General features: G+C 46.2%; 1 protein-coding gene across 8 annotated transcripts in view; it reads left to right on the top strand.

The window, feature by feature from the left end:
• The window catches only part of HIPK1 (homeodomain interacting protein kinase 1), a 504680-nt gene that overhangs the window by 281318 nt on the left and 206566 nt on the right, over window positions 1–16796 (top strand). For all 8 annotated transcript variants that reach the window (XM_069238726.1, XM_069238723.1, XM_069238721.1 and 5 more), the window contains one exon: window positions 4138–4224. In XM_069238726.1, the coding sequence (XP_069094827.1) occupies window positions 4138–4224 (87 nt within the window). The remainder of the gene's footprint in view (window positions 1–4137; window positions 4225–16796) is intronic.

Below are 16796 nucleotides of genomic sequence, written 5' to 3' on the forward strand. Positions count from 1 at the left end.
AGAAGGATGGTCGTTTGAGACCAATTCTGGACCTGAGGATCTTGAATTGGTTCCTCAAGCAGGAAAAGTTCAAGATGCTGACCCTAGCACAGGTGCTTTTGGCGTTGAACATGGAAGACTGGATGGTGTCTGTCGACTTGCAGGATGCTTACTTTCATATCCCGATACTCAAGTCACACAGGAAGTATCTCCGGTTTGTGGTGGGATCGCAACACTACCAGTTTGCGGTCCTTCCGTTTGGTCTTACTTCAGCACCTCGAGTCTTCACGAAGGTGATGTCGGTGGTTGCGGCAGAGCTCAGAAGGAAGGGGATAGCAGTATTCCCTTACTTGGACGATTGGTTGATCAAAGCCAAGTCCCCGGAGCTTGTGTTGCGTCATCTGCAGTCAACAACCCAGTTGTTGTTCGACCTGGGCTTTTCGGTGAACGAGCCCAAATCTCACCTGGAGCCCTCTCAGCGCCTCCTGTTCATAGGGGCAGTACTGGATACAACATTGGGTCGGGCCTTTCCTCCGCCTCAGCGGATTCAAGATATTCAGGATTTGGTTCCAATGTTTCGAAATGGAGCGGTAGTTCCAGTCCTCAAGGTCCTTCGTCTGCTCTGTCTTTTTGCCTCCTGCATTCTGTTGGTCACGCATGCTCGCTGGCACATGAGGGCTCTTCAGTGGTGCCTCCGAAGGCAGTGGTCTCAACACAGAGGGGATCTAGAGGGTACTGTCAAGATCTCCAGAGATGCTGCTGTGGATTTGAAGTGGTGGATTGCAAGCAACAATCTTTCACAAGGAAAGCCGTTCCAGCAGTCGCCACCAGTGGCCACAGTCATAACGGATGCTTCCACTCTAGGGTGGGGAGCTCATCTGGGGGATCTGGAGATCAAAGGTCTTTGGTCTCCAGAGGAACAGATTTTTCACATCAATCTGTTAGAGTTACGGGCTGTACGTCTGGCTCTCAAGGCCTTCCTCCCTTCCCTTCGTGGTCAGTCGGTACAGGTCCTAACGGACAATACTACCACGATGTGGTACATAAACAAGCAGGGAGGAGTGGGGTCGTACCTTCTCTGCAGAGAAGCTCTTCGACTATGGTCCTGGGCAAAGGACCATCGGATTTGCTTGATAGCAAACCATCTGGCCGGAGTCTTGAACGTGCGTGCGGACAGTCTCAGTCGCCACTTCTCGGCAGACCACGAGTGGCGTCTCCATCCAGATCAAGTCCGTTTAATCTTCCAGAAGTGGGGTTTTCCTCGGGTAGATCTGTTCGCCACTCGAGAGAACGCGCATTGTCCGTTGTTCTGCAGCCTTCAGTATCCGATGCAGGAAGCGTTGGGGGACGCGTTTCAAATGACCTGGTGCGGCCAGTTGCTTTACGCGTTTCCTCCCATACCCTTGATTACTCGAGTATTGAGGAAGATTCGCCAAGACCGGGCTCTAGTAATCTTAATAGCTCCGGATTGGCCAAGGAGGGTGTGGTACTCCGACCTTCTCCAACTCTCAACGTGCCCGCCGCTCCGTCTCCCTTTCAGGGCAGACCTCCTCTCACAGTCGCAGGGGCAGGTTCTACACCCCAACCTCCAGAGTCTGCACCTACATGCCTGGAGATTGAACGGGGCAACCTGAGTTCCTTCTCTCTCCCGCCTGAGGTAGTGGATGTTATATTAGCGGCCAGGCGACACTCCACTAAATCTGTCTACGCTAATAGGTGGTCTAAATTTGTTGCGTGGTGTGGAGAGAGGCAGATTGATCCTTTGCATGCTCATCTATCGGACGTTTTGTCTTTTGCTCTATCTCTGGCGCAGAAAGGTTGTGCAGTGGCTACCATTAAAGGTTATTTATCGGCCTTGTCAGCCTTCATATGTCTTCCAGACCAACCATCTTTATTTAAATCCCCTATTGTTATCAGATTCTTGAAAGGTCTTCTAAATCAATATCCTCCAAAGCCATTCGTTATGCCGCAATGGGATTTGTCCTTAGTCCTGACTTTCCTTATGGGGTCCCCTTTTGAACCTATGCATTCTTGCCCCTTGAGGTATTTGGTTTTAAAAACAGTCTTCCTGATAGCTATAACATCAGCAAGGAGAGTGAGTGAGTTGCAGGCCTTATCAGTAAAACCCCCTTATACAACTTTTTATGGGGATAAGGTGGTGTTGAGGACCAAGGCTGCTTTCCTCCCGAAGGTTGTTTCACCCTTCCATTTGGCTCAGGCAATTACTTTGTCCACGTTCTATCCTCCGCCTCATCCTTCCAAAGAGGAAGAAAGACTGCACCGTCTGGACCCAAAGAGAGCGTTGAGCTTCTTTATCGATAGAACAAAGGATTTCAGGCTGGAGGATCAGCTGTTTATTGGATACGTGGGCAAGAGGAGAGGAAAGGCAGTCCACAAGAGAACACTATCCAGGTGGGTTGTTCTTTGCATTAAAATATGTTACTCTTTGGCAAAGAAGGATCCTCCTGAGGGCATTAGAGCTCATTCCACCAGAGCTAAGTCGGCCACTTCGGCCTTAGCCAGAGGTGTTCCTGTGGTCGACATCTGCAAGGCCGCAACTTGGTCGTCCCTTCACACTTTTGCAAAACATTACTGTTTAGATTCTGAGGTTAGAAGGGACGGCCATTTTGCACGGTCAGTGCTGCAGGATTTCTTGGTTTGACCATTTAGGCACCCACCGCCGGGCGTGGTACTGCTTTGGGACTCTATTCATGAGGTGAGGAATCCACAGGTAGTTGTATCCATCAGAAGAACGAGTTACTTACCTTCGGTAACGACTTTTCTGGTGGATACATTAGCTACCTGTGGATTCCTCACGGTCCCACCCGCCTCCCCGTTGCCTTTATGGTCTTGCCAAGTAATCCTTGAGTGCGCTCCTCTTGGTCTTTGAGGGTGCAATAGATGTATATATAATATATTTATATATATATATATATATATATATATATATATATATATATATATGTATATGTGTATATATCTTTATGTATATACTTGGTGTGTGTATATATTTTAAAAAGAGAGAGTTTTATATATATATATATATATGTACATAAAAGGATTTACAGTTATTCATACAATGTGGTGTATTTTTACAATATAATGGATGTTGCTTTGTTCTTTCATTGCATTGCCTGGTTGTTCTCATGCACGTAAAAAATGATTGGTACTGACGTCCGCACGTCGTCGAGGACCTCTTATTGCCTGTATGACGTCAGACGGCGTCGCGTGCGAGACAGTGACGTCCTCGTCGACGTGCAGAGACTAGTAAGAAGATTTCCGTAGAATGCTGGCGCCATGGGAGTATTCATGAGGTGAGGAATCCACAGGTAGCTAATGTATCCACCAGAAAAGTCGTTACCGAAGGTAAGTAACTCGTTCTTCACATTCATATTGTTAATTCTTTTTATGGCTGAAGTCTTACATTCCTGAGTAACATTAGTTGACATGTACACTCTGAGAATTCCTGCCTCATCTCCTGCTCAAACCCAAATTAAGCACACCTTTTTTTCAGCACTTAATGGTCACATAGTAAAAAAAAAAAAAATTAGTTCTATTTTTTGATCAATAAGAACTCTGTTTCCGAAGCTTCATGTTAACACTTTTCAGTGGTCATTGTATGCCTCATAATCACAGGTGTCCTTGATTTCGAGGTTCAAACAACTTAGTATAGCATAAATACACTAAACATTTTTTTTATAGTTTTAGAAAAACTACCTGATGACCATTATTTTCTCAGGCAGACACTTAATAGAAAGCTCCTATGCAATTGAATTTTTGCAAGCAGTCTTCCTCACTAGAGGGACTTGTGGTCTTGTAGGTCACGTGTGATTGGATAGCCAAAATTTCCTAATTGACTGTATTCTAGGTAGGCATCTCTCTCCAGTGTGAGATCCTAAAGGAATCCTTTTTATTTAAGTGTTCTCCACTTAAGTATTTTCATTTTGTTTACATTTTGTAGCAGATTTTCAAAAATGTTGTTGGTTGTGCTTACAGATGCATTTCTTAATATTGCCTGATATAACATTATAGTGAGCATCAATAAAACCGTAATATGAAAATGCCAGTTAGTACAACACGAAACATTTTTTATAGACCGTAAATACACTATCTAAATTGATGTTATTTGCCCTGTCTTTCATATCACCTCTACTCCAGACACCAGAGGAGCATGAAATGGAGACTGGAATAAAATCGAAAGAAGCTAGAAAGTATATATTCAATTGCTTAGATGACATGGCCCAGGTGAGTGTTCAATTTATCAGCTGTGGCAAGATAGATGAATTGAGGTTAATGCTGGTAGATATGTGTCCTCAAAATATTGTTATTTCTTTCTAGCTAGTTGTGTTAAAGGACTGGGTAAACATATACTTGAATTCAGTTCAACTCCTATTCCTCCTTATGGTATGCTGACATAATTATGCAGATAAGAATTGTAAGAATCAAAACATCTTTCAAAGACTTGATACAGATATAACGTTATACTTACCATACAGTGTAAAACAGTACTATATATATATATATATATATATATATATATATATATATATATATATATATATATATATATGTTCGATGGCATGTGTAGCTGCAGATACACATGCTGTGCATATCCCGCCATCTAGTGTTGGGCTTGGAGTGTTGCGAGTTGTTTTTCTTTGAAGAAGTCTTTTCGAGTCACGAGATCGAGGGACTCCTCCCATTTCGGCTCCATTGCGCATGGGCGTCGACTCCATCTTAGATTGTTTTCTTTCCGCCATCGGGTTCGGACGTGTTCCTCTTCGCTCTGTGTTTCGGTTCGGAAAGTTAGTTAAATCTCGGAAAAATCGACGGTATTGTTTGCGTTCGGTATCGGGTTAGTTAACGCAGATAGACACCGATTTCAAGAAGAGCTCCGGTAGCCCTTCGGGGCTTTCTACCCCTCGACGGGGCCTGGTCGGCCCGACCGCGTGTGTCTTCAAGGCTCATGGAACGGACCCCATTCCGCTTCTGCCCCGAATGCCATAATAAGTATCCATACACAGATCAACACCTGGTCTGTAATTTGTGTTTGTCCCCCGAACACAAAGAGGATACTTGCGAGGCATTTCGGTTGAAGAAAACGCTACGGGACCGGAGAGCGCGAAGGCTTCAAATGGCATCGGCGCCGTCAGGACACCACGACATCGAGGAAGAAGAGACTTTTCTCCGCTCTCGCCGCCAACCAACCCACCCTCACCACCGACCCCAACGACGCAGCTCTCAACCTCACAAACTGGATCTCCAACTGCGCTGACAACCTTGCTCCCCTCAAACGCACGCATCGACAGACCAACACCAAAAAACCTCTCTGGTTCTCTGACACCCTCAAAGAATCAAAGAAAACTTGTCGTGCCCTTGAGAAGGCCTGGCGCAAGGACCACACCGCTGACAACATGACCGCCCTCAAGAACGCTACACGCGAACACCACCACCTGATCCGCACTGCCAAAAGGAACTTTTTCACCGACAGACTAGACAAAAACAGCCACAACAGCAGAGAACTCTTCAGCATCGTCAAAGAGTTCTCCAACCCCAGCGCCAGCGCCAACGCCGTCACGCCCTCACAGGATTTGTGCGAATCCCTCGCCACTTTCTTCCATCGCAAGATCAGCGACCTCCACGACAGCTTCGGACACCAGACCCAACCATACACCACTGAACCCGCTTCCCCGGACATCACCCTCAACAACTGGACCCACATCAACATGGAAGAAACCAAATCCATCATGAACTCTATCCACTCCGGCGCCCCTTCGGACCCCTGCCCGCACTTCATCTTTAACAAAGCCGACGACATCATCGCCCCGCACCTCCAGACCGTCATCAACTCTTCTTTTTCTTCTGCTACCTTCCCCGAATGCTGGAAGCACGCTGAAGTCAACGCCCTACTAAAGAAACCTACGGCTGACCCAAGCGACCTGAAAAACTTCCGCCCCATCTCTCTTCTACCTTTCCCAGCCAAGGTAATAGAAAAGACCGTCAACAAACAGCTGACCACCTTCCTGGAAGACAACAACCTGCTCGACCCTTCACAAACCGGATTCCGAACCAACCACAGCACGGAAACCGCCCTCATCTCAGTCACAGACGACATCAGAACCCTGATGGACAACGGTGAAACAGTCGCCCTCATTCTCCTCGACCTCTCGGCTGCCTTTGACACCGTCTGTCACCGCACCCTAATCACCCGCCTACGCTCCACCGGGATCCAAGGCCAGGCCCTGGACTGGATCGCCTCCTTCCTCGCTAACCGCTCCCAAAGAGTTTACCTCCCTCCGTTTCGCTCAGAACCCACCAAGATCATCTGCGGCGTACCTCAAGGCTCATCGCTCAGCCCGACACTCTTCAATGTCTACATGAGCCCCCTCGCCGACATCGTACGCAAGCACGACATCATCATCACCTCCTACGCCGACGACACCCAACTTGTACTCTCCCTCACCAAGGACCCCGCCAGCGCCAAGACCAACCTACAAGAGGGTATGAAGGACGTCGCAGATTGGATGAGGCTCAGCCGCCTAAAGCTGAACTCTGAAAAAACGGAAGTCCTCATCCTCGGCAACACCCCGTCCACCTGGGACGACTCCTGGTGGCCCACGGCCCTCGGCACCGCACCGACCCCCGCAGACCACGCCCGCAACCTCGGCTTCATCTTGGACCCTCTTCTCACCATGACCAAGCAAGTCAACGCCGTGTCCTCCGCCTGCTTCCTCACTCTCCGCATGCTCCGCAAGATCTTCCGCTGGATCCCCGCCGACACCAGAAAAACCGTGACCCACGCCCTTGTCACGAGTCGCCTGGACTACGGCAATACCCTCTACGCCGGGACCACCGCCAAACTCCAAAACCGCCTGCAACGCATCCAAAACGCCTCGGCCCGCCTCATCCTCGACGTACCCCGCAACAGCCACATCTCCGCACACCTGAGACACCTGCATTGGCTCCCAGTCAGCAAAAGGATCACCTTCCGTCTTCTCACCCACGCACACAAAGCCCTCCACAACAAGGGACCGGAATACCTCAACAGACGCCTCAGCTTCTACGTCCCCACCCGCCCCCTCCGCTCCGCTGGCCTCGCACTTGCTGCCGTCCCTCGCACCCGCCGCTCCACGGCGGGTGGGAGATCTTTCTCCTTCCTGGCGGCCAAGACCTGGAACTCCCTCCCCACCAGCCTCAGGACCACCCAGGACCACTCCGCTTTCCGGAGACTCCTAAAGACTTGGCTGTTCGAGCAGCGATAACCCCCCCTTTCCCCCCTAGCGCCTTGAGACCCGCACGGGTGAGTAGCGCGCTTTATAAATGTTAATGATTTGATTTGATTTGATTTGATTTGATTTCTCCATTGCTGATTCTGACTCGGACGAGCCCGAAACAGAGCAGACGCCGAAAACCGTGAGTAAAACAGTCCCGGCCAAAACTCACGCAAAAATCATGAAGGCCCAGGGGACGCCACCGCCGGCAGGCCATGGCTTAACCCGTAAAATCGGTGACCGTCCATCGGCACCGAAAAAGGGCACACACGTGTCGAAGTCATCTGACTCCGGTCGAGATACCGGCACAGAACATACTCGACACCGAGACCCTGGTTCCGACCAAACTCGACATCGAGATACCGGCACCGAGAGATCGGAACACCGAAACATAAAAAAGTGGCTTCGGAGCCGAAAAAGACTGTAGAAAAGGTTTCGGTACCAAAACATCCAGCTTCGGAGCCGAAAACAAGCTCCTACTCCGAGGAACAAGGCCTTTCAGCACAACTGCAAGGCCATAAATTTGGACAAGAGCTAGAAGCAGGGGAACCAGATTATACACAAAGAAAGCTCCATATTCAAAAGGATACAGGGAAAATAAGAACTCTCCCTCCTATAAGGATGAAAAGGAAACTTGCTTTCCAAGACAAAGAAAAACAACCACAAGCAAAAGTGGCAAAAGCAGTAACTCCACCTCACTCTTCGCCACAACCATCGCCACACCACTCACCGCAACTGTCACCAATTGCAACACCCCCTATGATGCAATCTCCAACACACACAGGGATGATCCAGGATGACCCAGATGCATGGGATCTCTATGATGCGCCTGTATCAGACAATAGTCCTGACTGCTAGGCCATCACCACCTGAAGACAGTACGGCCTAAACGCAGGTGGTCTCCAGAGCAGCAGCTTTTCACAATGTGGCACTGCACGCTGAACCCATTGAGGATGACTTTTTATTTAATACTTTTTCGTCGACACACAGTCAGTACCAAAGTCTCCCGATGTTACCAGGAATGCTGAAACACGCAAAACAAGTATTTCAAGAACCCGTCAAAGGCAGAGCCATCACACCTAGGGTGGAGAAAAAGTACAAGCCTCCCTCTACAGACCCCGTGTACATCACACAACAACTGACACCTGACTCAGTAGTAGTGGGCGCAGCACGAAAAAGGGCTAATTCACACACCTCTGGAGATGCACCACCACCCGACAAAGAAAGTCGAAAGTTTGATGCAGCGGGAAAGAGAGTTGCAGCTCAAGCGGCCAATCAATGGCGCATTGCCAATTCACAAGCTTTATTGTCAAGATATGACAGAGCTCATTGGGATGAAATGCAGCACTTAATAGAACATCTGCCCAAGGAGTTCCAAAAGCGTGCACAACAAGTGGTGGAAGAGGGCCAAAGTATTTCAAACAACCGGATACGATCGGCAATGGATGCAGCGGACACAGCCGCAAGAACTGTGAATACAGCGGTCACTATTCGGAGACACGCATGGCTACGCACCTCCGGGTTTAAACCAGAGATCCAACAGGCTGTGCTTAATATGCCTTTTAATGGACAGTAGTTGTTTGGGCCGGAAGTGGACACAGCTATAGAAAAGCTGAAGAAGGACACTGATGCGGCCAAGGCCATGGGCGCCCTCTACTCCCCACAGAGCAGAGGCACATTTAGGAAGACACAATTTATAGGGGGGTTTCGGGCCCAAAGCACAGAACCCACAACCTCACAAACCAGACCCACATACCAGGGCCAGTATCAAAGAGGAGGCTTTCGGGGACAATACAGGGGGCGGACAGTTCCCTAAAAATAGGGGAAAGTTCCAAAGCCCAAAGACCCCTCAAACTAAACAGTGACTTCACTGTCACAAATCCCCAACACATAACACCAGTGGGGGGGAGACTCACAGATTATTTAAAAAAGTGGGAGGAAATAACAACAGACTTGTGGGTCCCAGCAATTATCCAACATGGTTATTGCATAGAATTCCTACAATTACCACCAAATGTGCCTCCAAGAACACACAACATGTCCAAACAGCACATAGATCTATTACAAATAGAAGTTCAAGCGTTGTTACAAAAAGACGCAATAGAACTTGTACCCAACCACCAAAAAGGAACAGGTGTTTATTCCCTGTATTTTCTAATACCCAAAAAGGACAAAACTCTGAGACCCATCATGGTGACACTTCAAGACGTAATCCCCTTGCTCAAACAACAAGACTACATGTCAACTTTAGATCTCAAGGATGCGTACTTCCATATACCCATACATTCTTCACACAGGAAATACTTAAGGTTTGTAATCCAATAGACATTACCAGTTCAAAGTGTTACCATTCGGGATAACAACAGCACCAAGGGTATTTACAAAATGCCTTGCAGTAGTAGCGGCACATATCAGAAGACAGCACATACACGTATTCCCGTATCTGGACGATTGGTTAATCAAAACCAACACTCAAGAACAGTGTTTTCAACACAAAATACGTCATAGAAACCCTTCACAAACTGGGTTTCTCACTAAAGTACCAAAAATCACACCTACAGCCGTGTCAAATACAACAATACTTAGAAGCAACAATCAACACAAAAAAAGGGATTGCCACTCCAAGTCCACAAAGGGTACAAGCATTCCTAAACGTAATACAAAGCATGCACCCAAACCAGAAGTATCAGGTAAAATTAGTGATGAAACTACTAGGCATGATGTCCTCATGCATAGCCATTGTCCCAAACGCAAGATTACACATGCGGCCCTTGCAACAGTGCCTAGCAACACAATGGACACCAGCACAGGGTCAACTACAAGATCTAGTGTTGATAGACCGCCAAACACACACCTCGCTACAATGGTGGAATCATGTAAATTTAAATCAAGGGCGGGCTTTCCAGGACCCAGTGCCTCAATAAGGGATCACAACAGATGCTTCCATGGTAGGGTGGGGAGCACACCACAACCAACACAGCATCCAGGGACAATGGGACACTGAGCAGAAACAACTTCACATAAATCAGCTACTAGCAGTGTTTCTAGCATTGAAAGCATTTCAACCGCTAATAGACCACAAACACATTCTTGTCAAAACAGACAACATGACAACAGTGTATTACTTAAACAAACAGGGAGGCACACACTCATCACAACTGTGTCTCTTAGCACAGAAGATTTGGTATTGGGCGATTCACAATCACATTCGCCTAATAGCACAATACATCCCAGGAATTCAAAACCAGTTAGCCGACAATCTCAATCGAGATCATTAACAGATCCACGAATGGGAGATTCATCCACAGATAATACAAACCTACTTCCAAAACTGGGGAACACCGCAAATAGACCTATTTGCAACAAAAGAAAACGCAAAATGCCAAAATCTTCGCATCCAAGTACCCACAGCCTCACTCCAAGGGCACTGCGTTATGGATGAGTTCGTCAGGGATATTTGCTTACGCTTTTCCCCCCTCTCCCACTCCTTCCGTATATAGTAAACAAATTGAGTCAAAACAAACTCAAACTAATACTAATAGCACCAACTTGGGCACGACAACCTTGGTACACAACACTACTAGACCTGTCAGTAGTGCCTCATATCAAACTACCAAACAGACCAGATCTGTTAACTCAACACAAACAGCAGATCAGACACCCGAATCCAGCTTCGCTCAATCTAGCGATCTGGCTCCTGAAGTCTTAGAATTCGGACACCTAGACCTTACACAAGAATGTATGGAGGTCATCAAACAAGCTAGAAAACCTACTACAAGACATTGCTACGCAAATAAATGGAAACAATTTGTTTATTACTGTCATAATAATCAAATTCAACCATTACACGCGTCTGCTAGAGACATTGTAAGCTACTTACTACACTTACAAAAATCTAACTTAGCTTTTTCATCCATTAAAATACATCTCACAGCAATTTTAGCTTATCTGCAAATTACACATTCAACATCACTATTTAGAATCCCAGTCATAAAAGCATTTATTGAGGGTCTAAAAAGGATCCTTCCACCAAGGACACCACCAGTTCCTTCGTGGAACCTCAATATTGTATTAACGCGACTCATGGGTCCACCATTCGAACCCCTGCACTCTTGTGAAATGCAATACTTAACTTGGAAGGTAGCCTTCCTAATAGCTATCACATCTCTCAGAAGAGTAAGTGAAATACAAGCCTTTACCATACAGGAACCCTTTATACAAATACACAAACATAAAGTGGTTCTACGCACAAATCCCAAACTTTTGCCAAAAGTTATATCACTGTTCCACTTAAATCAAACTGTGGAACTCCCAGTGTTTTTTCCACAACCAGACTCTAGCTGAAAGAGCGTTACATACATTAGACATAAAAAGAGCTCTAATGTAATACATTGATAGAACCAAACAGTTTCGCAAAACAAAACAATTGTTTGTAGCTTACCAAAAACCACATTCAGGGAATCCAATATCCAAACAAGGCATTGCCAGATGGATAGTTAAATGTATTCAAACCTGTTATGTTAAAGCTAAAAGAGAACTCTGCCTATTAAACCAAAAGCACACTCCACTAGAAAGAAAGGCGCCACAATGGCCTTTCTAGGAAATATACCAATGACAGAAATCTGTAAGGCAGCCACATGGTCTACACCTCATACATTCACTAAACATTACTGCGTGGATGTGTTAACAACACAACAAGCCACAGTAGGACAAGCAGTACTATGAACATTATTTCAAACAACTTCAACTCCTACAGGCTAAACCACCGCTTTTGGGGAGATAACTGCTTACTAGTCTATGCACAGCATGTGTATCTGCAGCTACACATGCCATTGAACGGAAAATGTCACTTACCCAGTGTACATCTGTTCGTGGCATGAGCCGAAAGGGGAGGAGTCCCTCGATCTCGTGACTCGAAAAGACTTCTTCGAAGAAAAAACAACTTGTAACACTCCGAGCCCAACACTAGATAGCGTGATGTGCACAGCATGTGAATCTGCAGCGACTTATGCCACGAACAGATGTACACTGGGTAAGTGACATTTTCTATATATACATATATATATATATATATATATATATATATATATATATATATATATATATATATATATATATATATATATAGATAGATAGATAGATAGATAGATAGAGAGAAAAAGAAAAGAGGGATATAAGTCACTTAGACCAAAAGTTGCAGGGACATTATAGATAGGCTCACATTTTAAACATACCTAACCATATAAGTTCACCTGTTATAGTTGGTTATCTAAAGTAACAATAACCCATGCCCTAAAGTAACTCTAACTTGCCCCCCCCGCCATGCACAGTTATCTGATAAATAATTTTACTGCAGATGTTAGTGACATCAGTGATGTTAACCAAGATGTCATGAGTGCTGTAAATTGTGTGGTAATTAGCGGTGCATGACGAGGGTGTGAGTAATAGTTACCTTAGGGCACAAGTTATAGTTACTTTAGATAACTATAACAGGTGAATTTCTGTGGTTTGGTACGTTTAAATGTGAGCCTATCTATAATATATAAACTCTGGGGTTTGTAAACATGTTTTATTCTGTTTCCTAATTATAGCATCCCTGTAACCTTTGTTTTTTTTAACGTAAAATAATTTTCCTTACCATACATTAATCCAACCACCCAAGGCCGTGCACTGTCTCTCTGGGTGTGAGAATACGTGTGGGATGGTGTGTCTAGGATGAGAGTGGTTGTGAGAGTGCCTGTCTGGATGTGAGAGTGAGAGCATCAGTGTCTTAGTGGGTGTGTGAGGGTTTCAGTGGATCTGTGAGTTGGTGCACGAAGGTCTGAGTGGGTGTCTGCCTGGGTGTGTGTATCTTAGTGTGTCCGTGAGGGTGTCTGTGAGGATCTGGGTGGTGGGGCTGTTAGTGAGTGCACAAGGGTTTGAGTGGGTGCATGAGTGGGTCTGAGTAGAGGTGTGTGTGCATGAAAGAGATTGAAAAAGAGAACTTGAGAGAGAGTGCGCGGGAAATAGTTTTTTAGGCTTTGATGGATGATATACTTAGAATGAGATATTGCTGTACAAATTGAAAAGAAAAATGTATTTGTTGATTAAAAAGAGTGAGAGCACCTTTTATCATGAACCCACAACTTTTGATGTTGGAAAAAAATAATTAACTAGGGAATGACCACAGACACACCTGGAGTAGAACCCTCAACTTTCAATATGAGGATCTGTGACCTTAACCATTATACCATTGTGCTGCATTGTGTGAGGGCAAGCACAGTCCTTTCAGGTGTGAACGACCATTTCTCCCTCCCCTCTAGCTCAGATGGCTCATCAGGATATGCAGACTATACCCCCACCCCCTTTTGTGTCACTGTCTAGATGAGGTGCAAAACTGCCCAACTGTCAAACTGACCCAGACAGACAATCCACAAACAGACAGTCACCGAATGGAATAAGCAAGAAAATGCCTACTTTCTAAAAGTGGTATTTTCAAACAGACAGTTTAAAAACCAACTTAACTAAAAGATGAATTTTTAAATTGTGAGTTCAGAGACCCTAAACTCCACATTTGTATCTACTCTCAAAGGGAATCTGCGCTTTAAGGATATTTAGAGGCTGCCCCATGTTAACCTATGAGAGAGATAGGCCTTGCACAGTGACAACTGAATTTGGCAGTATTTCACTGTTAGGACATATAAAACACACTAGTATATGTCCTACCTTAAACATACAGTGCACCCTGCCCCTGGGGCTACCTGGGGCCTAACTTAGGGGTGCCTTACATGTAGTAAAAAGGAAGGTTGAGGCCTGGTAAGTGGGTACACTTGCCAAGTCGAATTGTCAGTTTAAAACTGTACACTGCAATGGCAGGTCTGAGTCATGTTTACAGGCCTACTAATGTAGGTGGCACAACCAGTGCTACAAGCCATGTAGCATTTGATTCACAGGCCATGGGCACCTCTAGGGCACGTTACTAAGGACTTATTAGTAAATCAAATATGCCAATCATGGATAAACCAATCAACAGTACAATTTCTATAGGGAGCACTTGCACTTTAGCACTGATTAGCAGTGGTAAAGTGCGTAGAGACAATAAACCAGAAAAAACAGACCTAAAAAAATAGGAGGAAGAAGGCAAAAAGTTTGGGGATAACCCTGCAAAAAGGGTCTTGGATTGGAGTGGCTGAACCTGGCCTCCACCTACACGGTGTCCTAAGTAAACCACAGGTCCCTGCCCTATCTGACATGTGGATGCCTTGATAGAGAGGCCTGCTGCTTGCAGGGCCTGCAAAACCTTCTTCAGGTGGACCAGGTGATCCTGCCAGCTGGAGCTAAAGACAGCAATATCGTCAAGATAAGCTGCACTAAAGGACTCCAAGCCAGCGAGGACTTGATTCACCAACCTTTGGAAGGTGGCAGGGGAATTCTTTAAGCCAAAGGGCATTACAGTAAACTGATAATGCCCATCAGGTGTGGGGAATGCTGTCTTTTCTTTTGCTCCTGTTGCCATTTTGATTTGAAAGTACCCTGCTGTCAAGTCAAAGGTATTTAAGTATCTGGCAGCACCTAGTTTGTGAATTAACTCATCTGCCCTTGGAATGGGATGGGCATATGTCTTGGTGACAGAATTAAGTCCTCTGTAGTCCACACAAAATCTCATCTCTCTCTTACCATCCTTGGTGTGAGGTTGTCAGAGTGCTCAATGACTCCCAATTCCAGCATCTTGTGGACTTCCACTTTGATGCTTTCCTTAACTTGGTCAGACTGTCTGAAAATGTTGTTCTTGACAGGCATGCTGTCTCCTTTGTCCACATCATGGGTACACAGGTGTGTCTGACCAGGGGTTAGGGAAAAGAGCTCAGCAAACTGTTGTAAGACTTTCCTACAGTCAGCTTGCTGTTGGCCAGAGAGGATGTCTGAATAGATCACCCCATCTACTGAGCCATCTTTAAGGTCAGTGGAGAGGAGATCAGGGTGAGGTTCACTCTCAGCTTCCTGGTCCTCATCTGTAACCATCAACAAGTTCACATCTGCCCTGTCATGAAAGAGTTTGAGGCGGTTCACATGGATCACCCTTTTGGGGGTCCTGCTAGTGCCTAGGTCTACCAGGTAGGTGACCTGACTCTTTCTCTCACTGGGTAAGGGCCACTCCATCTGTCCTGAAGTGCCCTGGGAGCCACAGGCTCCAGAACCCAGACTTTCTGCCCTAGCTGAAATTCAACCATAGCAGCCTTTTGGTCATACCACATCTTCTGGAGTTGTTGGCTGGCCTCAAGGTTTTACTTGCCTTTTCCATGTACTCTGCCATCCTGGAATGTAGGCCTAGTTCATAGGCCACTATATCTTGTTTAGGCTCATGAAGAGGTCTCTCCCAGCCTTCTTTTACAAGAGCTAGTGGTCCCCTGACAGGATGGCCAAACAGAAGTTCAAAGGGGGAAAACCCTACTCCCTTCTGAGGCACCTCTCTGTAGGCAAAAATCAGACATGGCAAGAGGACATCCCATCTCCTTTTGAGCTTTTCAGGGAGCCCCATGATCATGCCCTTCAATGTCTTGTTAAATCTTTCTACAAGACCATTGGTTTGTGGATGGTATGTGCTCACTTGTGCTTCAGGTATACTGACATGAAGTTGGTACCCCTGTCAGACACCAGCTCCTTAGGAAATCCCACTCTGGTAAATATACCAATGAGTGCTTTAGCTACTGCAGGGGCAGTAGTGGACCTAAGGGGAATTGCTTCAGGGTATCTAGTGGCATGATCCACTACCACTAGGATATACTGGTTCCCTGATGCTGTGGGAGGTTCAAGTGGACCCACTATGTCCACACCCACTCTTTCAAAGGGTACCCCCACCACTGGGAGTGGAATGAGGGGGGCCTTTGGATGGCCACCCATCTTACCACTGGCTTGACAGGTGGCACAGGAGACACAAAACTCCTTTACTTTCTGGGACATGTTGGGCCAGTAGAAATGGTTGACTAACTTCTCCCAAGTCTTGGTTTGTCCCAAATGCCCAGCAAGTAGAATATCATGGGCTAAGGTCAGAATGAACTTCCTAAACTCCTGAGGCACTACCACTCTCCTAGTGGCACCAGGTTTGGGATCTCTTGCTTCAGTGTAGATTAGTCCATCTTCCCAATAGACCCTATGTGTTCCAGTGATTTTTCCTTTGGTCTCTTCAGCAACTTGCTGCCTAAGACCTTCGAGAGGGACAGGTGTTTTGCCCCTTACACAACTATTCCCTTGTGGGTCCCCCTGGTCCTAAGAGTTCAACCTGATAAGGTTCCAACTCCATGGGCTGAGTTCCCTCAGAGGGCAGAACTTCTTCCTGGGAAGAGAGGTTCTTTTTCTTTTGTTGTGTTGAAGCTGGTTCTCCAGTCTTCTTTCCTTTCCTCTTGGAGGGTTGGGCCTTTATTCCAGGCTCCAACACCACTTTTTCACCCTGAGCCTTGCACTGTGCCCTTGTCTTGACACACACCAGTTCAGGGATACCCAGCATGGCTGCACTGGTTTTGAGTTCTACCTCAGCCCATGCTGAGGACTCCAGGTCATTTCCAAGCA

Source organism: Pleurodeles waltl, chromosome 6 (genome assembly GCF_031143425.1).
Source record: "Pleurodeles waltl isolate 20211129_DDA chromosome 6, aPleWal1.hap1.20221129, whole genome shotgun sequence".
NCBI classification, from domain to species: domain Eukaryota; kingdom Metazoa; phylum Chordata; class Amphibia; order Caudata; family Salamandridae; genus Pleurodeles; species Pleurodeles waltl.